General features: G+C 38.3%; 3 protein-coding genes across 3 annotated transcripts in view; 2 read left to right on the top strand and 1 right to left on the bottom strand.

Annotated features, from left to right (window-relative positions):
- The window catches only part of LOC121863788, an 87,634-nt gene extending 68,039 nt beyond the window's left edge, over positions 1-19,595 (top strand). The window contains exon 16 of the mRNA XM_042362594.1: positions 19,357-19,595. Within this exon, the coding sequence (XP_042218528.1) occupies positions 19,357-19,471 (115 nt within the window). The 3' untranslated portion in view covers positions 19,472-19,595. The remainder of the gene's footprint in view (positions 1-19,356) is intronic.
- LOC121863791 (cyclin-dependent-like kinase 5) lies at positions 8,916-24,530 on the bottom strand. The gene is made up of 7 exons (XM_042362604.1): positions 24,403-24,530; positions 22,007-22,095; positions 21,127-21,320; positions 18,331-18,418; positions 17,595-17,766; positions 15,784-15,995; positions 8,916-11,192 (listed from the first exon to the last, which is right to left on the bottom strand). The coding sequence occupies exons 1-7, from the start codon at positions 24,437-24,439 to the stop codon at positions 11,094-11,096; spliced, it is 891 nt and encodes a 296-aa protein (XP_042218538.1). The 5' UTR covers positions 24,440-24,530; the 3' UTR covers positions 8,916-11,093.
- The window catches only part of LOC121863789, a 12,694-nt gene continuing 12,332 nt past the window's right edge, over positions 24,469-24,830 (top strand). The window contains exon 1 of the mRNA XM_042362603.1: positions 24,469-24,492. The gene's annotated coding sequence lies outside the window, so the exon portion shown is untranslated. The remainder of the gene's footprint in view (positions 24,493-24,830) is intronic.

The following is a 24,830-nucleotide window of genomic DNA, read 5'->3' as shown; positions in this document are numbered from 1 at the left end:
TTGCCAAAGTTATTAGATTACCATTTACTGTTTTAAATGCTGTATGTATAGTCTCGTTCAAGATTCTTCGAACACTGCTGGAGATCGCTGGCAACTCAAGGCCGTTTGTTTACTATAGTATGTAGTAAAAATTATGAATAAATGTAAAAGTGATCGGTGATTGGTTACTTATCCCCGTTGCTTAATTTAATGGTTGTGCTTTGTTGTTTTGTATTATATTATACTACGTACTGTAGTAAACAAACGGCCTTGAGTTGCCAGCGATCTCCAGCAGTGTTCGAAGAATCTTGAACGAGACTGTACATAATAAGTTTGCTTCAACAATGAGGAACATAGGAAGTATACTGTATATTGGCCATACACCACAAGCTGAATGTGTGGTCAGCTGTCTGTGCAGCTCCCAGGTCATGTTCATATCATTTGTTAATCCAGGTTCTGTATTGGTCTTTACGGCATTCTTGTTACAAACATAGCCCATTCAAAGTTTTTATCGATCATACTGTATATAGTATATAGTTTGGGAATGTAGTTAATGAATTTTACAAAGAGGATGAATTCTTGCAAATTTTATGTATTGAAATTGAAATATATTGTGAAACACAGATTTGAAAGTAAAAGACACTGTAGAACATGTGATGGTCTGGCTGGTATCTACACTACAAGTAGTGTTTACTAAATCATGATTAATGTTTTGCTAAAGATTTATAATGCAATAGCCATATAGTTTACGAAAGCAGACACATTCTAGTACTATAATAAAGTGTGTACAAGATTTTTATCACTAAGTCAAAGGATAAATTAGTACAGGTAGTTATACAATACTTTGTCACTTATATTGAGTGATACAGTACTGTAGTTGCCTATGTCATGACTGTGATTATCATTATTTACTGGCATGTTTGTTCTTTAGGTTCTGTGATGTAAATATAACTCTTAAAAAGCATTTTAGTTTATTATTACTCCACGGATGACAAAGTGATCTATATTCTTGTATGTACCGTACTGTACATTAAGAGTTTTAAATAAATAATGCTGATGTTGCAGGTTGTCAAAGAATCGCATCTTCATAGTCATTGACATACAGTACTGACTTTTGCTTGATGATAACCTAAACATGCCAGGGCACAGTTTTTGCTCTCATGTGCATACTTAAAATTACACAATGTTTAAACTGTGCTGAAGTTTATGTAACAAAGATTGTGGTGGATAAAGGTCTTGGAAATTTTCATGTGCAGTATTTTACCCCATCATGCATCTCATGTAAAACTACAGCTTGTTTTGACATATTGTATGTGTAGTAATTAGGGATCAGGGATATTAAGATTTTTAAAACAATTGTTTTGCATTGGGTTATTAAGGAAAGTACTGATTAGAATATACAGTAACAGTTTGTAAACTTTAAAATGAAGTGGGGATGCCACTGTTTTCCAATGAAAGGACCATACCCGGTACTTAACAGGAAAGATTTTAGGTACAGTATGTGCAGACCATTTGAACACGCATAAATCTGCCACTGTTTTCTGTCTTCCTCCTTACTCGTCAACTAATGTCCAGAATCTAACCAGAGTACACAATTTGTTAAGGTACAGTACATAAAATAATTGGAACTGCTTGTCCTCAAAAATACAAATGTAAGAGAAGTAAAGAAAAATTCAATTGAAAAAATCCTGTGAAACAACAGAACTATGGTATTTATGTCAATTGAAATAGTGGACAGAAACATTGCACTAAAGACCTATTGCCATTCAGATTACTACTAACAGTCCTATGCTCTACAGACCTCCTCATGTACTGTTCAGGCCTACTGCTTGTACAAGGAGGCAGTATGTCTGGCACTACATTTAGCCACCACCACTTTCCCAGACAGAAAAATTAGCGCCCTATTTACAGCTGGGGATGTCCAAGGCATGAACCAGTGGCCCTTAAAACAGAGACCCACATCCAACCTACTGATATATGAATTTACTAATTTTGTACAGTATTAAGTTTCATAGACTTGGTGGCCCATTAATGGTAGTGTGGATACAACATACTACTATACAGTATACTAAGCCTTTGGTATACAAGGAGGTAATGTAGCCAGCACTACACTCGAGTAGCTACACTTCCCCAACTGTTAGTTTAGGTAACCATTCACAGCTGCTGCACCCGTCTGCACCCCTTTATTGATCTAAAGACTACCTACTAATATGCAAACCTACTAAAATAAAGACTTAATATGCAGACCTGTTAATACATGTACAGTATACGGACGGACCTACAGTACCCTGTACTAAAATACATACCTGCAGGTATACAGACCTGCTTTTATTCTGTATAATGCACTTATACAGTGTATGAGTCATTAAAATATGTACGAGATCTTGGTGTATTATGTATAAATTTTTACAGTGATTGTTATATGAATCTGTAGTATGTATGGTGTATGAGTTTATAGTACAGTACAGTATAATATGTGTGAATGAGTCATTACGTGATGGATGAATACAATATGCATGATGTATGAGTCAGTATAGTTTATATGTTGTACAGATCATTATAATATGAAGTATGAGTCATTAAAGTATATATGAGGAGCTCTGGACACATAATCTGCCGAGTGCCAAAATAGAAAATGGAAGAAAATGCTCAGATAGGAATGTGTGACATGCAATAGTATTTTCAGAGGACTCTCACCCACATGTACAATGAAAGACAAAAGTCGTGTCGTGAAATTTGGTGAAAACATGCCGAAGGGCTAAACTTTTGGTGTGCTCTGCCTTGTGGTAGGGGGCTCTCAATATGTTTCACGAGTTATATTTAATCTTCGGATAAAACCGCGCGACACGACTTTTGTCTTTGATTGTACATGTAAAGAGGAGAGGTTGGGGAATACAATGCAATACTGTACAGTACATAACCCGTTTCATCGCTATATAGCTCTCAGCAGGTTAGGGTCCAGAGCTCCTCTTATGATGTATAAGTTATTATGGCACAAAATCGTCATGTATACCCGTCACAAGCGGGGTACCACAGGGCAGTGTATTGGGCCTGCTGTTGTTTGTTTGCTTCATTAATGACATGCCTGACACTGTACACTCCTCCTTACAAATGTTTGCGGATGTTACCAAGTTATTTCGGGAAATTAAGAATCAAGTAGAGCTGTAGAAGGATCTCTGTGAACTTCAAGAATGGTTGAAGAAATGGCTGCTAAGATTCAATGTCACGAACTGTAAGAGGCTGCACCTGGGACGTTCCAACGATAAGGAGGTGTATCATATGTCCCAACGGGATGAAGAAACTGCATTTAATTAGACTGAATGTGAAAAGGACCTAGGTGTGTATGTTGACAATGAACTTACAAGTTCTCAGGCCAGTGTGAGAAAAAGGTAAATCAGGCAACTAAATTATTAGGTCTTATAAGAAGGTCGTTCAGATACCTAGACGGTTTGTCCCTCGTAATGATCTTCAAGAGTGAGGTGCTTCCCCGTCTGGTTCCCGCGGTATGATAGAGACTGTAAGTTGATTGAAAATGTCCAAAAGGAGGGCCACCAGGCTGGTGTCAGCACTTCAGCCCCTCAGCTACCTTGAGAGATTAGAGTGCCTGCAATTGCCTAGCTTATACTACAGACCGGCAAGGGGGGACTTAATTGAGGTGGCAGACACTCGCCCCACAAGGGGTCACAGCTCAAGCTTGAAGAAGCCGTAAGTCCAGAAAACTGTGAAGGGTAACTTTTTCAGAGTGAAAGTTGTGAATTCTTGGAACAATCTACCAGAGTGTTGTGACGGCACCAAGTGTGGGCTGTTTCAAGAACAGACTTGACAAGCACTGGAGCAGGTTCAGATACAATCAGGAGCCAGTGCATGCCCAGTACTTGCCAACAGTGAGTAACAGAGATGTGACCAAGCGGCTAACGAGCCGATCAGTGGTGAGGAGGATAAAAATGAAACGTAATATCTATGCCATTACAGTATTATATGCATGTATGAGGAATTAGGGTATATACAGGAGGTCCCCGACTTACAAACGCCCACTGATATGAACGGGGTTAAACTTGAAATTTACAGTAAGAAAGCCTCTGATAACGATGGTTCTACTAACGATGACTCATATTTAAGACCCTGGTTAATTTAAGACCCAATTCAATTTACACTGTTATTTTCTTTGTACTACGACGAAAGTAGTATAAAAAATAAAATAAAATTACATTTCCATATAAATAACTAAATCCCAATGCGTATGCTAAAAAAAAAACATGCCTTGCACATGGAGGTTGCCAGGCTTGTACGTATTGACGCCAGCAATCCAGCATCACTAGTCATAGCTTGGCGGGCCTTTTATTTTTACGCATCTGAAGAGGAAAATGAGAAAAACTCTCAGATTTATTACGGCATTTTTGCGTCCCTATTCAACATGAGCAACCAAGCGAGAAATGGTAGTGCTGGTTCAAAAGCTAAAAGAAAGTGTATAAGCTTAGCCGAGAAACTAGATGTGTTAAAATGATATGAAAAAGGTGAGAGGTCTGTGGATATTATATGGAGCAAGCAATGAAAAATTTTTCTGAAGAGGATCCATTAACAGAACGAAGCATTAAAATTAATAGGGACGTGAAAAATGCATATGACTACATAAAGATGTATAATGAGAAAAGGAAGCAACTGTGCAAGGTTCTTTCGACAGCTTTATTATTCGAAGGCCTAAACCATCAACTTCAAGTTCAGCTACACCATCAAATTCAGCATCACCAGCAGGTTCAGCAACAACTACAGGTTCATTAACAGTTTCAGCAACAGCCTCAGATTCAGCAACAGCTATGACATGTTTATGGAAAGCTACAGCTTCAGCCAGAGTTGAACCTACAGCTTTGGTCATCTAAGTAAAAACTCGCACAACATTCATTGGCTGTCCTATGTTTTCGACATTACCACCATTGGTGAGAAGAATTTTAGTTTTACATTCGTAAGTAGTACAATATCAATACAGTATTATTTTAACTTGCCTCCTATAAATTTGAATACAGCTTGCGGTATCCAACAGTCGTCTTAGAGGTCGAAGAATCAGGACTACAGTAATACCCCGATTTACGCGGTCAACTGAACCCGCGGAGGCCCGCGTAAAACGGGAAACGCGTAAATGGAACAACAGAATATATGGGATTAATTGAAATAGAGACTGGGTCGACCCCCAAACTCCACTTTTTCCCGACACAATACGTATGTTGTAGTAAAAATAACATCTTAACTTTATGATGGTAAGCACACACACATAATATAGAAGAGAAATATCAATAAGAGAATAATATACTGTACCAGGTAAAAGAAAAATCAAGGTTCAACACCTACGTCAGGTTAGGTTAGGTTAGAAAAAATCAAGATTTAACATTTACGTAAGGTTAGGTTAGGTTTTAAAAAATCAAGGTTTAACTCTTACGTAAGGTTAGGTTATGTTAGGAAAAATAAAGATTAGGTTTAACACTTGCGTTAGTAGAAGAGATGGGTCGGCGTACGGGAATGGCGACTGGTTCCGAGGCAGAGGGCAGACTACTGGCCCTCAGGTGAGTCACCATCACTGTTCTCCACATTTGTCAGGGCCTCCCTGACAAATCCCTCAAAGTCACCATCACTGTCTCTATCTCTGTCACTATCACTGGCTTGGGCTGGCTGTGGTGGGTTGCGGGCGAAGAACTCGGTAATGCTTTGTTGACGGCTAGTGTTGATGTTGTCGTGCTACACCTTGATGTACGGCTCCATAGCCTGCAACAGCTGGGTAGTGAAGACTTCATACCGGTTATCGTTAGGGTCGTCGGAAAGGAGGAGCTTCAGTTTCTCTGCACACTCGATGGCATCCTTAACATTACCATGCATTAACTTGTGTTCTTCTCGGGATGACGCACCACCTTCCTCTTCACTGACGTCATCGTCTTCTAACATCTCGTCAGCAGTCACCTCAGGATCCCTGATCACCTCTAGGATGTCTTCTTTGGTGGCCTCGTAGAAGCCTGCAGCTGTAACACTCTGCGCAGCTTCTCTGGCAAGGTCCACTGCTACTGCAACAGACTGAACCTCACCAGTCACAGGTTGACTCTGCCTCCCACCTGGGATACCTTGCAACACATGTCTCCATGCGTGACGAACGGTTGCTACAGACAGCTGATCCCATGCCTCCACCAAGTCCACAGCTTTCTTGACGTTAAATTTCCTCCAAAAGTGTTTGATGAGAACTTCTTGCTCCGCCAACTGTTGTTCCTCGTCCTTGTCGCTCTTGCTATCGGTGTCACCCAGGTTACGCAACTCATCCTTGGTGTTGGTACAGTCGTTCAGGAGCTTAAACTTCTTTGCAGAGTATGCAGCTTTCACATTGCAGATTAATTCTTAGTCCATGGGCTGGATTAATGACGTAGTGTTGGGAGGAAGGAAGACCACTTTTACATTGGGGTGACGATCCAACAGTAGGGGCGAGTGTCCTGGTGCATTGTCAAGGAGCAACAAAATCTTGAATGGAACATTCTGTTGCTCACAGAATTTCTTCATGTCGGGAACAAAACAGTCATCAAACCAGGAGAGGGACAGAGCAGAGAACATCCACGCCTTACGTGCGGTCAGCCAGTGGACATTTAGCTTGGTCATGTTCATGTCTTTGTAGGCTTGCGGGCTGTGTGGATCACCGATAACCTGAGTTTACAGGAACCGGAGGCATTGGTGGTAAACAGGACAGTGTTGCGCTCCTTCTGCAACTTCCGGCCCCGACACTTGCTGGCAGACTGGACAACGAAGGTCTTGGAAGGTAGCTTTTTCCAAAACAGATCGGATTCGTCCATGTTGAACACCTGGTCGTTGGTGTACTGTCCTTCCTCCATATCTTGCGTAAGAACGGAGGAAAATCCCTAGCCTCAACACGGTCAGCACTCGCTTCTTCACTACCAATGTTAATGTTGGTGATCTTCCTCTTCTTAAACCTGTGCAGCCACCCAGAGGAAGCATTGAAGGGTTTGGGCTCTGTAATTCCCATCTTACGTGACACTTCTGTGTACAGTTCACGTGTGTACTCCTGAACTGACCGCGTGTCGACCGCCATGTTTCGTCTTGCCTGACGAATCAAGTAACACACAAGTAAATTTTCTGTCTTGAGAAGCACCTTGTTCTGGCAATGCTTAATCATTGAAGCACCTGCAGACTTTGTGATGCTCATGTGTTCTTTTATATTGGCTACATCCTTCTTGATCGTCCGGATCGTAGATTCGTTAACACCGTGCTGGCGCGCTTAGATCGACCTGTCTTGTTCCTTTTTCTAACTCTTGTATTATACTGTACTTCACCTCGTAACTTAGGGCACGTCGTATCTTCTTTGGCTTAGGGCGGCTGGGTGCAGGTAATGCAATGTTTTTCTGTGGTGGTGGTGGTTCGGCGGCAGCCATTCTTACGGAACAATAGATACCTGTATACACGGTGTGGCTGGGAGGGATGTAACTGACACGGCTAGGTCAAGCGCCTTCTACCCGCCAGCGGGAAGACACGTCATATTACATTAAACCAATCACAGCTAGCGGCGGAGGGAGGTAAGGATGCGTGGCCCAATCACAGTCCGATATGTGATATGATGTCAGCGATAACGCAACAGAGGCATCCACTGTGCAACCTACTGGCCCCGCTTGCCCAAGCATGGCGGGATGGCGGGAGGTTTGAATCCAAAAATGGCGGCGCGGCAGGACCACCAGCCACTCTCCCCGTATATGAGTAGAGGCACTGCATAAAGTGGGAATTCCGGTTCTGGCGGGGTACCGTGTAAATGTGGAAACGCGTAAATCGGGGTATTACTGTATGTATATTTCATTGTAAATGACTGCAGGGACCCCTTAGCCTTTCGGATATCAGACACAGTTTGCTTAGTGACGCCATATTTACTATAGCATCTCGCTACAAACCAACCACTTTCTAACTTCTGTAACAACTCCAGTTTCTGAGCTACAGTAAGCTTCATGCATTTTCTTTTGGGTGCCATCACTACACAACAGTCACAGGGCACAAGAAATCAGGCACAAAATACAAGAGAAATAACAAAAAGGCGCAATCGAGAGGTAGCATGATGGTGTGTACACACCGAGATTACAAACAAGACTGAGTAGGGACCCACGCTGTGACTAGTAGCAGGAGATGTGGACTGGGTCCATTTTAGCAGTAGGGGGTAAATATGGCATTTGGACTGAGAGAGACTGGATAGGAATTTGCCACATCCAGACGTTGTCCGGACCAACCGAAATCTGGATCTTAGAGGTCCGGAAGTACAAGGGTTTTCTGTACTTAGCCCAATTAATTATGAAAATTTCATACTCCAGGGACAATTAGGACAATTATTTATCAAAATTTCAACATTTTGACCACAGATCCTGATTCATCATGTCGAGGACGACCTATACTGAGATTTTGAGCAAATTTATTATTTCGACAACTAAGTTACAAACAGTTTGTGAATTCTTCTTTCGGTGATTCGCATGGACTTTAGATTTCCTGGCAGTTATGAACTTCGTGTCTCAGCGGTGTTAGTGAATATGGGCCATGGTCAGTGAATAAACCAGGGCAGATGATGTATATGTGAAACAACTGATGTATAATTAAATTTCTTCATATATTTGTTAGTAATGTACATAGTATATGTGAAATGGCATACAGTGAGGACCCCCTGTACTTGCAACCATACCTAACAATAGTGTTCCATAGCCAGATATTCTCTTATCATTGGAATCCAGTCAAGAACAAGCGCACTTCCCTACACTATCTGTTGGATACATAATCATAGTGTACCAAGTACTCTGAAATGTTTAATTAATATGGAAATATTGTGCCCTATTTGTTGAGATTTGATTAAGAAGTCTGTATTATGATTAAATTGAATATATTTTATGTTTAAAGCCTAATTATAAGGTAATAATATTATAAAGCATGAATATAGTTTATTTTGTTATAGTAGAATACATTTATTTTCATTTTTTAATAAATAATCTAAAGTACCCAAAGTAAGGTTAGCTCCTAAACCAGTAAGATCACTTTACTCCTCCAAATATATAGTACCAATGAATGTAGGATGCATTAAACTTCCTACACTTTGCACTGTAATGACTAGAATATAAAAACCACTAAATTAAGTAACAGCATAATATGCCAAAAATAAAATCATCAGAACAACTAAAACAATTGTATTGTACAGTACCACATTTCTTGCAGGGTAACATGCAGTATAAACACTTCACCAAGGCATGCCACTCCTTACCCTCACTTCACAAGCTGAAGACATGGCAATGAGAGATGTGATAGTTTAGTCACCATTTGCATATACGCCCTGGTTCACCATAACAATGGTGTGTGGGGGGGGGGGGGCAGTCTCGCCTCCTGCTCCCCCACTGAGCCAGCCAGCTAACTCGTGTGCAAAGAAATGCACATTCCCTTTGTGTTTGCTCTAAGGGCAACGATTTCTTTTACCTTTTCATAGTATGTATGTTGGATGGTGTGTGCATGCAACCGAGTAAAAATAAATGAAAAAATTTACGTATATCTACCCGAAAATACGAGATGAAAGACAACCTTAATACCTCACAGCTTGGCCCAGTAGCCTCATTGATGAGTCTAACCAGGCTACAATACTACCAGCAATGTTAACAGATGCAAATGTGAAAAGAAAGTTATCTGTAATTCTTCATTTGTATCAGGTATTTGTAGATTTAAAAATAAATGTTGCATGTATGGAATTAATAGATTGTAATGCTTGTAAGAGTTTAGAATTGGTTACTACTTAGCTACCTCATAAGAGTTGGGTGTCTGCCGCAAGGACATTAATCGTCTCAGGTTGTCATCAGTACAGTAGTTATAAATTGAGCTTTTATATTTACAATAATTATTTTTTAATTAATTAATAATAATAATGTGTTTAAGTAAGCAATAACACATTTTTAATTCTGGAGTTGGGCTAGGTAAAATTTAGCCTACTGGAGACAGCAACTGGGGGATTCATTAGCTTAAGATGGCGGCACACTGGACACTCCCCTAAATATTTTGCCCATTTTGCTGGCCGTTGGCCTGACGGCTCAGCAAGCAGCAGGATTTTTGCTGTTGCTACAAATGGACAATGGTTTGGCAGGGCTCCTTGCTGGCCAGATTAGTGCTCGAGTGAGCTTAAAATAATTTCAAGTAAAAATTGAATTAAATCATGAAACAATAATAATTTAAACTATAATACATAAACGGCGAAATTTTTCTATTTATTCGTCACTTTAAAAGTTATTTAGTATTATTAAATCATTAGTCAGGGTCTTTGACCAGCCAGCCACCGCCACTTTTAAAGAAACCTCACGACGCACCCATTGTCTTTTCTTTAGCCTTTGCAGACGCCTCACTTGCTTCAGCAATTGAAGAACTATAGCACAATCCGGTAAGGCCTCAACTGTAGTAACAGGGTCCATGGCGATCCTCATCTGGATGCTTTGTTGTTGTTTTCATTGCATTGGGCAGACACGCCAACAAAACATCTCTTTGTTTTGTTGGCCGGACCGTGTTTGCCAAACATGTTTGGAGGAAAGTGCCCAGTATGCCTCTGCCTTACGGGAGACCTCAACTTCACATATATGACACAGGCTGATTTTCTTAGCTATTTTTCAGACAAAAAAGTGCATCTTATATGCCATAAAATATGGTAGTTGTGTTGGACACCAAGATTCTGATGAAACATTTACAGGATGCCTTAATTTTTAAATGTTCCCTCATAGCAGGTAGAGAAGCATGTCATACTGTACAAGCTGAGACCAAAGACAATGAATAGCATGAATAACTGGCTTATGAGCTTCCCTTCATATCCATACTGATAAACAACTACTGTACATTAAGAGGTACTGATACACATGGTAATTTATATAAAACAGGTAGGTCCCTGTTACTCAAATTTACTCCCACTGAAGAATAATATTGCTAGAAAATTGTTTTGTCAGTACAGTTAAGAAGTGATAAATCTATATATGTATATTCCCTTTCCATACAATGTATACACATATGACACATTCTTTGACACAGACATTTAGGTGGTGAAGATTCATTCATATATGCTCATGGGCCAAACTGATGATCATATTCTACACATTGCGGATGGACGGGGAGAGATCGGCAAAGTATGAGTGCGTCATTGCATCTTCTGCACTCATTCTTACAGCAGGGTTGCAGATCAGTAGTCGCTGAAATATATTTTCATATTAGAAAACTTTATCAAATGAAAAGTAATATAAAATATTAATATACTATCTTACTGTGATTATAATATACCAGGTACAGTACTGTAGTTTTAATCAGAAAAAATTAACTGAAGAATTGCAGACAATGATATAATCTTCCAGTGTGACTAAACTAAAAACTGCTTTAAAAGTAGACGTAACAGTGTTTTGTTTGCTGTGATGAAGGAGGTGTCTTACTGAAAGTTTCGTGTTATATTTTCATGTAATACTGTGAGTACAGAATATTCAGCAGACTGTATTCTTGGACTAAAACTGCACATTGTACTCTTCTTGTAGTTTTCATATACAGTGGTCCCTCGATTAACGAGCACAATTGGTTCTACAGAGTTGGTCGTTAACTGAATCTATTATTTCAATGGGATATGGGGTAATTGGTTCCAACTCACAGAAAAAGTACATACAAAGTACTATACTGCAATAGTGTCAAACTCAAAACCTTTCGAGGGCCAATTCTTATTTTAGTTACACTCTTCAGGGGCAACACAAGTGCTATATCACATATTTGCAGGATTGAGGTTCACAGCTTCACACATATTGCCTTACCTGGCTTACCAGGAATACCTCATTTGGGTTTGTCGGATCTTAAGTATGTAAAATTCATTTTACTAAATAAACATGAATATATCTATTTCTTTCATAATTTCACGGGATGATAAATTTTACCGTCATCCCGTGGGCCACACCTGACCATCCCAAGGGCCACATTTGGCCCGCGGGCCATGAGTTTGACACCCCTGCTGTACTGTGTACAGTAGAATGTTGATGTAACACAAGATCCTTGACCACCAAAGGGTCAAGACGTACCTGGCGCTCCTCTCGGAGCAGCCAGGTCAACTGTTAAGTTGGCCCATACCAACCCCCTCCCCTGAACCCTCCTCCCCACCGGAATATCAACAAGTTCTTGCCAGAAGTTACAATTTCATTTAGGAAAGGAACGGAACCGTGTTAAACAGAGGTGAACAGTGGTGAACAGTGCTTAAGTCAGTGAGAACAACTCAACAGTAACAGTCGTACCCAAGTTAACCTTCACACAGTGAGGTCCCAGGTACCCAGTGATAACGGCCCGTGAGACCCAACAACAACCAGCGATGTGTTAATCCGTCTACGATAGGAAGGCCTAAGAGCAAACCTCACTCATATAACACCATCTGAGAGGGAATTACTACACCACATGTCCCTCATAACACCATATGTGAGGGAATTACTACACCACGTCAAGTCCCTCATCACACCATCTGTGAGGGAATTACTACACCACGTGAGGTCCCTCATAACAACATCTGTGAGGGAATTACTACACCACGTGATGCCCCTCATAACACCATCTGTGAGGGAGTTACTACACCACGTGAGGCCCCTCATAACACCATCTGTGAGGTAATTACTACACCACGTGAGGTCCCTCATTACACCATCTGTGAGGTAATTACTACACCACATGACGTCCCTCATAACACCATCTGTGAGGGAATTACTACACCACGTGAGGCCCCTCATAACACCATCTGCGAGGGAATTACTACACCACGCCAGGTCCCTCATAACACCATCAGAGGGAACTACTACACCACGTGAGTTCCTCCTAACACCATCTGGGAGGGAGTTACTACACTACGAGTTTGCTGCTCAACACCTACATTAATCTGTATGTTCACTGTATGTTCCTTTACCTTTCTCTAATGAAGGCTTTTGTTAAACCACCAATGTATGTAATAAGTCATTTATGTCCAATGTATATTTTCAGCCTTCGGGCTGCAGAATTTTTTCAATAAACCGTTCATTATTATTATTATTATTATTTAAGAGAGGTTGCTTTAAACCAAATTCGCACTAAATCAAAGTGTTGCTTCAATGGAATAATTTAGTGGGTACTTGAGAGAAACACAAAATCATAAAAAGACTGACAGTCTACCCAGATGCACCTCAGTCCATCTCCTAGAATAAACACAACATTGTTTTTTGTAGTACAAGTATTATGTTAAAACAAACACTCATAAATCAACACAGCTAAAATTTAGGGATGCGAAATGGTCTGTTTACTGGCTGGGGAGATGGGGGGGGAGGGAGGGAGGTGAGGTGATATGTTTGACAGTTGATGCCAAGGTCCATTGCCTGCTTATTTACCTGTCCTTAAGAGTGATTTTAAGTTTTTCTCTTATAAAATGCCACTGAACTGACCTGGGAGAATACAATTAACATTGCTGGAATTCTTATAAGATGGTGATTAGTTTGAATATATACATGCTATAGTTTGCATTAGACATACAAATTTTAGTTTTAATTAATTTTATTACAAAGGGCTACAATGTTTATCTCTTGTGCAAAATATATGATATTTATATTCAAATTATTTGCTGTCTTGCAAGAATTCTAGCAATGTAAGTTATATTCTCATAACTTTAGTCTGTGATATTATATAAGATAAAAACTGTAAGCCTATAACCACCCAACCCTGGCTGGGAAGATGGGGGGGGGGGGACAGTGACACGTTTGACAGTTGGGGCCGAAGGTCTAGTGAGGTATTTTTTTGTTTATTTATGTCCTTTAGATTGAGTTTTTGTTTTTTGTTTATAAAATGTCACAGAAGAGACCGGGAGGAATATAATTTATATTGCTGGAATTCTTATAAGACACTGATTAATTTGAATATACAGTAATCATGTTGTAGGTTGCACTTTACTAAAATTTTAGTAATCATTTAGTACATTATTTTGAGTACATGTACAGTACATCTTTGCCCTTAAGACAGTGTAGCGTGCCCAGAGAAACATTAGGTGCGAATTTTAAAATATGATGCGCCAGATTGACTCACGCAAAATAGGAAAGATTCGCTTTAAATTAAAATATTGTCCTTAATTGTGGGTGTCGCTTTAAAGCAATAATCTTAAATTGACTCGCTTTAAATCGACTTTCTACTGTATCGGTAATAGAATTAACAAAACATTAAATATAAACTATATACAGTACTGTACTGTACAGTACAGTATACTGTACAATAATAAATAAAAAACAATAGAACACAAGTACTGTATTTTAACTTACTTTGAGGTTTGTTTGTCGTATTCCCGGCAGCTTTGTTTACAGAGCAAACAGCTGATCGTAGACTCAGTTGATGATGACATGACATATTCTTTATAGAGTGCATTGGTTTTAATGCCTTCTTTGTGTTTCATAATAATTTCTGCACTGTATATTATCAACATGTTAACTAAATTTCAGAATGACCAATAATTTTAAAGTAAAAATGCAAAAATATTCAAGAGACCAACAAACTGGATGTTCACTCCATTGTAAACAAAGTTAAACTGAGAAGCGTTGTTGGGTGATTCGATCAGCTGATGGGCGCACAAAAACTTTTTCCTGTACTGTCTATATTATCAATATGTTAACTAAATTTCAGAATGACCAATAATTTTAATAAAAAAAAATGCAAAAATATTCAAGAGCACAACTTTCTTGATATTTACTCCACTGGAAACGAATGTAAACATAGAACCGATTACTGTATTGGCAGACTAGCTGATCAGCTGATGCGCACACTGAAGCGTTTTTCTTGTAAGGCTGTCGTTAATAGAAGTTGTACTCGTTAATAGAACTGAAAATCCTTATGGGAGCTAATTCGTAAATTGAACCGCTTGTTAATGGAGGGACCACTGTACTGTACATGTATCTCCACATCCAACCTTCCCCCTTTGTCTTGATAACCACATCATTCAACACCTTTTTCCATGCTAGGCAATGTCGTCCTCCTCACTGTCTACATTAAATGGCACTTGTTCCCAAAACTTAGTCACTACCTTTGCAATAACTCCAAATGTGTCAAAATTTAGATATCAACAACTTCCTCATGTCTTCACTAAGAAAATACTAATTTGTTGTCCCACCTTCACTATACGTACAGGTATCAATACCCTTCTCTTACTTTGGATACAACTTAAATCTTATATACAGTATTATGATAAATTATTAAAGCCTATGTCACTGTTTCTCTCCCACTATATTCTTCCTGACTGATGTATCATAAAGTATAAAATTACTTCAATTAATGCACAGCTAGTGTTGTTCACTGTCTCAAGTTAAGTAATTGTTGCACCATTGCTGTACTATATACTTGAACTCATGATGCAGGGGCAAATTCATGGGGGGGTCTTGAGGGTTGCTCCCTTCCCCCCTTTTCATCAGAAAATTCTAATACTTTTTTTAATAAGGTATTGTACTCAGGCATTTTTATAGAGAAAAAAGTAATTACTATTGACCCCAGAATATCCCCTAATATCAAGTGCACATGGCCTCAAAATGTCCATGATATTGGTCAGATTAAAAAAAAAAAAAATCGGGGGGTAGCATAAGGCCCCCAACCCCTCCTAGTTAGGTGGGCTCCCTGTGCTCGCCATGTTCCCCCACCCACAACTTCTTAGACCCCCCCCCCTTCCTTGACATTCGTGGATCCACCCGTGATGTGTGCAGTAATTAGTGGTGGGAAACTTCATCCCTGTACAGGACAGTATATATAGAATTTTTTGGACAACCTTACCTGTAATAAATCTCTTCCCTTACTGCTGAGCTTTGGACAGACTTGAGCTAAGGTCATAGTGGGTTGGTAAAGTGGGAATGTTTTGTAGTCAGGCAGTGAGGTCATTCCTGGCCATGTTTCTTCAGTAGGTGTTCCCAAAAGTTTGAATATACGTTTTACCTGGTCATCAACATCACTCCCAGGGAAAAGTGGCCGTCCAGCATTTGCCAATTCTGCAACATTTGTAAAAGTTTTCTTAAGAAAATACTGATTAATCATAAGATAATTACAATACCATCTGGAAACCAAAATATTACTAATGGAAGATTTTTCTGGGTACATGGAGGAATGTCTACTATTTATTGACTACATCTCATTTTTACAAATTGGGATGATCTAAAAACAGCTGGAGAATTTAAAATTAATGCAGTACCCTTAAACCAAGTTAAACAAATCAAGACCTCAACATTGTTTACATGTTTCAGTCCAAAGATCAAACAGTATATCATAAAGAATCCTGGCTGTTGAAACATCTAAAACAAAAAACACCAATGCTTCAAACCTGTTCCCTCTGAACACTATAATAAATCAACAGTTTAATGCTTATCTTCATTCAGTATCTTATGTTCATGCACTACTGTTCTACATTGTACAGTTTCCTATTACTTCTCTGCTATTCCCCATTGAAATACATTACCTGTATTACCAGATATGAACAAAGCTGTACAGCTACTCCTCATCTTCCTCTCCCACTCTTACTTATCACTATACAGAGTTAATAAAATTGCTCCAACCCATATTTTATCAAGTATTTTAAAAAATTAAGTTATAATTTTAATATGAAATACAACTTACCATAATACTTTCCACATTCGGTAAGTCATTTATCATAAAGTATCAAAAAATTAAAGTTCCTTTACTTTTATATATAAATCTTATTATTGACTGTACAGTGGTCCCTCGGTTAACGAGCACAATTCGTTCCAGAAGGTTGCTCGTTAACTGAAACCATTGTTTCAATGGGTTTTTGGGTAATTGGTTCCAGCTCACCGAAAATTACATACAAACTAAAAATAAATGCAGTAAAGTACACTTACTTTGAGGTGTGCATGTAGAAGGCTCCTGGTTGATGACGATGATGATGGGAATTAAAATGAGGGTGGAGGAGAAGGGAGAAGTAGGCATTGGGGTGGAAGAGAAGTCACCCCATGCTGCCATTTCACCCATAAAATTTGAATTCACTTGGTGTAATTCAAGATTATTTTCTTTAAATCAACACTGCACTGTGCTATATATTATCAATATGTAAAATATATTTCAAAATGACCAATAATTTGACTGGAAATACAGAAAAAAAGCGTTTATGTTGAAAAGTCTCAAACAAGATATTCCTTCCTCTGAGTGGCTGTTTGGCGTGCAAAAAACTAGTTTCCTGTACTTCAATTATGTTCAATAATTGTTAAAATGACTAAAAAATTTAATATAAAACTTTTAAAATTATTGAATAGTACAACCTTCTTGATATTTACTAAAATGGTAAGGAATTTAAGCCCTAAAACCGATTACTGTATTGGCGGACTTATACTACAGCTGGTGGGCAGCCAAATGCAGGAGAAAACATGTTGAGAAAAATTCGTAAGGAATTCGTTAACCGAGGGTTTGCTCGTTAACCGAAGTAAAGAATCTTATGGAAGGTAATTCGTTAACCGAGGGATCACTGTATTTGGGAATGAGGTTTGGAGGCTCAGTAATGTCTTTTAAATCCAGCCTACCGGGTATTCTAAATCTTCAATAGTACTGTACTGTATAAGTAAATGCCCAAAATGACTTACCAGCAAATATACAGCCAGCAGACCACATATCAATTGAGGTGTTATAAAGCTTGGCACCAAAGAGCACGTCAGGGGGGCGGTACCACAGAGTCACCACTTCTGCTGAGTAACATCTTACTGGAATACCAAATGCCCGGGCCAAGCCAAAATCTGCGAGTTTTAATTCACCATTCTAGAAGAGAAAGATTTTATTTCTAAGCAAGTACTGTTACAGTACATACTGTACTGTTAATTTTCTTAGCATTTACTGAATTAACAAGACAATATTATATATGTAAAGAATATACCAGTACTGTAATACTATATCAACTGTGTGAAATACATTTTGTTCACACACTCACATAAGTAATACAATCACACACACACACACATACACAGGCAATATTATAACACACAGGCAATGGTATCACACCCTCATACAGTATAGTAGCTTATAAGTCAGACTGAATTATCTGTATTGACTATTTTCTAAAAGAGCAAAATGTTTTGCTTCATAAGGATACAGTAATATGAGTCCAGTGTAGGCATCTTAAAACTCAGTGTTTTGATTCTATCCACTTTTAAAACAAATCAAGTAGGCCACAGTGGTACAGTAATTTAATAGATGCAAATCTATATTTGTGATATTCATTATGTGAGAAAATTTGTTTGTGTTCTCTAAGGTTACTGTACTCTTAAAGGGGGAGGAGTTAAAGCACTGCATTCAATTCATAACTGCAATAGTAAGTAACTATACCTTGTTTATGAGTAGATTCTGAGGCTTGAGATCACGGTGAAGTACATTTCTGCTATGGCAAAATTCTAACCCTCGCAACAGCTGAAACCTGAAAATTTCAGAAAAAATAGTTTTGATAAAATCAGCCGAATAATATACAAACGAATTTTAATTTTGTAGCTATATCATGACTAGGAGAGATGACTTAAATAATTAACAACTGTTTGTAATAACACATTTACAGCCTTTACAGAACACGCTACACATTTAATATTACAGTACCTTATGCTGTCTGTTGGGCAACTATTCATTATACTGTACAGGAAAATGTGTGCACCAGGCCTAAATCTACAAGGAGGAGACCAGAGACCTTGGACAAAAGTGGCTGGGATATAAACAGCAGAGTTGTAAAGTAACAAAATACTGTAAACTTACTTGAGTACTGTACTCAAGTTACATTTTTGGGTACCGTATCTACTTTTTAAAAAGCACAAAAATTTTTTAGCATTTTTATATAAGTATGGTTTTCAAATACTTTTACTCTAATACAATTGAAAAACAAAACAAAAATCTTTACTCATTACATGCCCCAATCAACGGGGTTTAATGTCTGTGGGGAAACTGATAATATATTTTTTAATTATTTAATTATTAACCATAGTAAAAAAGTTGTGTGGGTGGAGGGTATAGTGTGAGTGAAGCCGTGAAGGGTACGTACTGGTATGGAGACACACCACACGGTCACATACCTAGAGATCTCATGAGGTGAGGAAAAGTCAGGTCAGGTCAGGTGGCAATGGCCTTGACAACGGACTTTCCCTTTGATCTTCTTGTGTCCATTAGCACATTGACCACCACCTCGCCTAGCCTACCCTCTTATCCCCTTCTCCCATTGAATCCCCTCTCCTCTCCCCCACCTTTCCGTTAGACGTCAGTTGCTCTTTGCCTATCCCTGTACTTAAAATGAATTTCAAAGAAGCTGTGTGAGACTGGGTGTATTTATAATTCTGCTTAAATAACTAATTACAGTACAACTGCCCTTGTCAGCACCCACCAGATGTTATGTGGTGCGAAAAATTCAGCCACTCATCAATTGGAATCGAAGAGTGACGTCACCACAGCCACGCCCCCAATTAGAGGGACAGTTCACAGGGAGTCTTAGTCGGACTCGGTCACTATGGAGGCAGCAATCATCATAAACTCCTCAACTGAAGGAGCTTGATAGCTACTTGGAATGCCCAGGGGATGGAATGGAGCTACCGAGGTCTTTCCTGACATTCAGTGACTTATCTCTGAAGCTTATCACCCCACTACCTGCATCAGCTGATTGTGAGCATCTGTTTTGTCATGCTGGGCTTATTATTTAATATATTTATTACACCCCAGAGGGCAACAAGCCTAGTCACAAGACCATGCGGTCAGACACTAATACATTGGTACTTGTGTCTCGCAGGAAAACGCTATGACTTGAGATATAGAGACAATACAGTATTGATATGATTTATGGACAATGGGAGTTAGCACCCACCAAAGCATCAGTAGCATACAAAAATTAAATCTAAATTATTACAAATAAGTGGCTGGTGACATATAATGGTTAGTGATTCTCCCTGTGGTAGGAAGTCCCTGACAGTGGGACAGTCAAGACAATACAGTAGTGTTGAAGGGTGTTCGCATTGGGACAGTTACAGAATTTACAGGAAGAAAAGTGCTGGTCATTCCCCACCTCAGATACATACCAGATAGGTCTGTATCCTAACCTAATGCGAGCAGAGACAACATTATGTCTGCTGACAATAAGTCCAAGTCGACAATACTTGTGTGGATAAGGAAAACAGTGATCATAGTGTTGGATGGATATATTTTCAACACGTTCTGCAACGGATTGTAGGAAGAAGAGCAGCTGAACATACTCACTTTCGGTAGATCATGCTGGGCCTGTATTTAGGCCTAAAAGATCTTAAGTTGGACAGCCATAATTTTGAGAATTAGTTACTGATTAATCTTAATAGAAAACTTTACAAATAAACATATGTAATACTTTGTGTCTTACTTTTATCTATAGTTTACTGCTTTTTATAATTTAGTGTGGATTTATTTTAATATTTGAGACAAATAATATTGTTGTTGTTACTTTTTACTTCCAGTACTTGAGTACATTGACATTTGTATAGTACTTTTATTTCTACTTAAGTAACATTTTGCCAATGTAACAATACTTTTACTTAAGTAACAAAATCCAGTACTTTTTACAACTCTGTTAATTAATCAGATAACGTAATTAGTTTATATCTGATGCAACCACTGCCCTTAAAAGTGATACTGTACATAAAAGTAGAAACTTAATGAATGTGACATCACAATATACTGTACTGTACACTTGCTATGCATGTCAGCTGTTACAAGTTGTCCATATTTTATTTTAGGTGTTGATCTGCATGGTACAGTACTGTACAGTAGAGGCATCCTGCCAGAAACCATCTCTTCCTACAGTACTTGAAATTAAAACCCACAGGTACACCATTCGTAGTATTGTACTCAGGGAGTTCATAAGCTGGGCCACATACAGCAGTTCTTAGTACCATATTTTGAAATACTGTACTGTAGTAATGCTTTCAGATCGGCCTTCCTTCATTTAATTTAAAACTGTGATGGTTTATAGTACAGTATTGTAACGTATGTATAATTTTTTTTACATACAGGTATCCATCATGTGGTGGGATGAAGAGTTAAGAATTAATTGTCATAAAATAATTAAAGTGCTATACGGTTTATTTTCCGAAAATAAACTACTTCACATGTATTGGCAATACTTACAAAAAAGATTTTACGATGTCAGGATCTATCTCACCGTTGAGGCTGTCAAAATATTTCTTGAGATCCTGATCACAGTGTTCAAACACCAGTGTGAGTTTCTTGTCAGAGTGAAGCACATCATGGAGGCGCACGATGTTCTTATGCTTGAGCTCCTTTAATAAACAGATCTCACGGAGAGCTGATGAAGGTACACCCTAAACAATAGACACTGACCATTAAACAGCAAATCTCAAATAGTGAACATGCTCATGCATGATAGGAAATTGATTATTACATATGTTCTTAGATCAGTTCAAGCAACTAGTGAATTCTTTAGCTGTAAGACAACCAATTAAAAAATTCTGAGCATCTATATTATGTAACCCAAAACTGAATGTGAGTGTGGAATCATAATGTAATGTGACATGTGTTTATAGTAAGCTGAATAATATATATTAGATTACTTCTGAAAAGAATAAGATACAAAATTCATTATTCTAAAAATAAGAAGCAAAGAGCTTTCAACATGACAACAGCTTTTCTTGGAGTCATATCCCTAACCAACATTCTGGAAGTAGCCATTAAAGCTAAAATATTAAATACAACCCACTATAAGTGTTTAAGGGAACATTTCAATTTCTAAAATATAAATAAGTATTAAACCAAACTGTCCAGTCAGGAATTGGGTGAGATCTGGACGATGCAACTTGTGTCATCTGCCAACAAAAGGGCGATATATTTGCAACTGTCATAATGGAAAAACCTTTATCTTTAACCTTGTAACATGTTGCAAATAATTTTTATTATTTCTAATTCAGCTGAGAGTACATGATACAACTATTAAACTGGCATCAAGAGTACAATAAAAATACTTTGTTATTTCTAGGGCCGCTGGACTTACTTCATCATCATCATCTAGACGAACCCGCTTGAGAGCAACTATTTCCTGTGTTTCTCTATTCTTGGCCTTGAACACAGTACCATAAGTACCTAAAAGAAAAAGATATACAAACCACTAATCTGACAAAAAGTATAAAATGTAATATTTGTTACATTAGAAACACCTTTGTATATTCATTGACACCTGGACATCTATCACATGCATGCGTCCAAAACCTGTGTCTTCGGTTTATTAAGCTACAGTACTGTACCCTGTATTTATATGACGTTTCTCCTCAAAGAAATACATATCAACAGAGGTAGTTCTGCCTTTCAAAACCGTGATTTTGTACTTGAACCAAGTTAATTTTTATATTTTCTTAACTTTTATTTTTTTTAAGAATTACTAAAAAGTATTTCTTATAGCAGAACAAAGTGCAGGGTTAATGAGCATCATATTACATTTGCATAAGAGCAGCACTAATAATGCACCAACACATGACAACTACCGGTATCAGTCTAGGCTAGGGCATAGTTAAACCCATTTATGAAAGATTACCCCAACTAACCTAACCTACAATCTTCATGTATATTTGTTTGTCTTCCTGGCTTTCTTGTGTAAGTCTTGGTGATTGAAAAAAAAATAAAGAAATTATTAAGTTAAATTTCATTCACTTCATAATGTTTGCTTTCTTCAGAATTTTTACAAAATGTGCTTTAATACATAGAATACAAATCTGTTGGTAAAGCAAATAAAAATAACTTTCAGGTCATGGCCTCATGAGTTTCTGCAGGCTTTGTTCATTAAAAACAAAACCACTTTTGAACTCCCCTGTATCTAATTTTTGGCAGGAATGAACCATTCAGCAATTCTACCACATCTCAACAATTCACTCACCCTAATACCTTTTAGTTTTTACTTTTATCCTCTTCGCCACTGATCAGCTCGTTAACCACTTGGGTGGTCGGTCACATCTCTATTGGGTAAATTTTTACTTTCAGACATGAGTCCCTAGGGGTTGACTAATATGTTTTTCCTTTGTAATTTGGTGTTTTAAGCGAATCTGACCTTCATTTTTGTCGGAAATTGCTCGTTTTTGCCCCCCCCCCCTAATAAAAATGGGGGAGAGCCTGGGAAATCAGGGTTTTTGGGTGGGGGAGAACACGAAAACGAGTCAATTAATCTAACCTAACAACTTAACGTAATGTAACCTTACCTAACCCCTAGCCGGGGTCTCTGCCCCCGGACCCCCGGTAGGCCTAGCTTAAACTAACCTAACCTAACCAAATGTAGCCTAAACCGGTTAGGTAGGAATTGGTTAGCATGATAGTTTTTCTCGTAAAACTCGGCAATAAACTTAAAATAATTGTAGGAGCACGAATCACACCCAACTTCCACCACGGCCATTGTCAGACTGGTGATTGAAATTCAAATCCGTACCCAGGGTGCTCCCCTTGAAAAAATTCAAATGTGATTGGTCGAAAAAATCGTGTGATGAGATCAATACTGTACATCATTGGTCACGACTGGATGACGTCAGTCAACATTGCATATGCGTGGTGTAAACACACTTATAATTAACTTGGTTTCACGCAGATAACATCTGCGTGAAGAGACAGACTGAAAAGTAATTATAATCAATTCAATTCAATTGTGTCGCTATTTTCCATTTCCAAATGGGAAAAATGGGGTTCAAAATACTCAGAATAAGAAGATCTAAATGTTTCAGTAGTTTATAACTTTGGGGTGTGCTATGTCCGAAAGTAAGATAAAACCCTCTATTTCACACTGTTAGCAAGTACTAGGTATGCACTGGCTCCAGAATGTATCTGGGACCGCTCCAGTGTTGGTCAAGTCTGGTCTTGAAACAGCTCACACTTGGTGCCGTCACAACACTCTGGCAGTTTGTTGCAAGAGTTCACAATTCTCACTCCCAAAATGTGTGCCCTCACAGTTTTCTGGACTTAAGCTGATGTATTGTAGTACAATGAAGATAGGTACTAAAGTCGTGGAAACCACAGCTTACATGCTACATCTTGAGTAAATTAAGTTTTCTATTTCCTTGGTCCACCCCTGGATTAGCATACTATGCATTAAATCAGACGTTTCAGTAAAGACTACAAAGAAAACTAGCCCTTATTAGACACGACAGTAAACTTCATAATTACTAACTTCTATTTTAAGGGAACAGAAAATTACAAAAGTTAATGTAGCTTCGCTCATTTTCATAACATAAATAATAAGTGTACACAACAGGATATTGTAATAGACTTGTATATTACTCCGGTAATAAAAAAACATTATTAATGAGAACATTGTGGACTGAAACTTGTTATTACGAAGGCGATTTTAAATTCAAACATTACTAAGGCTCTGGTGATTATAATTTATAGTCAAAGTATTAAGTTGAGTAATACCTTCCCCGATCTTCTCCAGTTTCTCATACTTCTGCATCTCTCAGTGGTGGTGTGGCCGACGGCTGGTTGTTTACCTCGCTCACCTGTCAGGTCTGAAGTCTAGGCGTTGTTATAAGATGATTTTCAATACATTCATTTTGTTATAGTTGATGGTGTGTGACAATGAAATCAGTAATAAAAATTATATTTGGTTAATTAGTCGGACCGCTAGAATTCTCGTTCCTCTCTCAAAGAATAAAATGTTGATATTAGTTGACCGCTTAAGTCTCCACCACCACTGCCGTGTTACTCATGTAAAGGATTTATATATTTATAACGAAATAAAAATTATAAAATAATTCAAATTTTTCATAATTACAGCAAAATATTCAATAAAATAAGTTGAAATATATGAAATAGTTAATTTAGCTTTTGAAAGTTGTTATTTC

Source organism: Homarus americanus, unplaced genomic scaffold, assembly GCF_018991925.1.
Source record: "Homarus americanus isolate GMGI-L3 unplaced genomic scaffold, GMGI_Hamer_2.0 scaffold48354, whole genome shotgun sequence".
NCBI lineage: Eukaryota > Metazoa > Arthropoda > Malacostraca > Decapoda > Nephropidae > Homarus > Homarus americanus.
Note: the sequence above shows the minus strand (reverse complement) of the source record. Positions and strands in the feature narration are given on the sequence as shown.

Coding starts and splice junctions, on each gene's coding strand:
- LOC121863791 (XM_042362604.1), bottom strand. CDS start 24,439: ATGCAGAAGTATGAGAAACTGGAGAAGATCGGGGAAG. Junction 15,996..17,594: donor TGCTGGCTGTATATTTGCTG/GTAAGTCATTTT, acceptor CAAATGTTGCAG/AATTGGCAAATGCTGGACGG. Junction 11,193..15,783: donor AGGGAAGAGATTTATTACAG/GTAAGGTTGTCC, acceptor AATATATTTCAG/CGACTACTGATCTGCAACCC.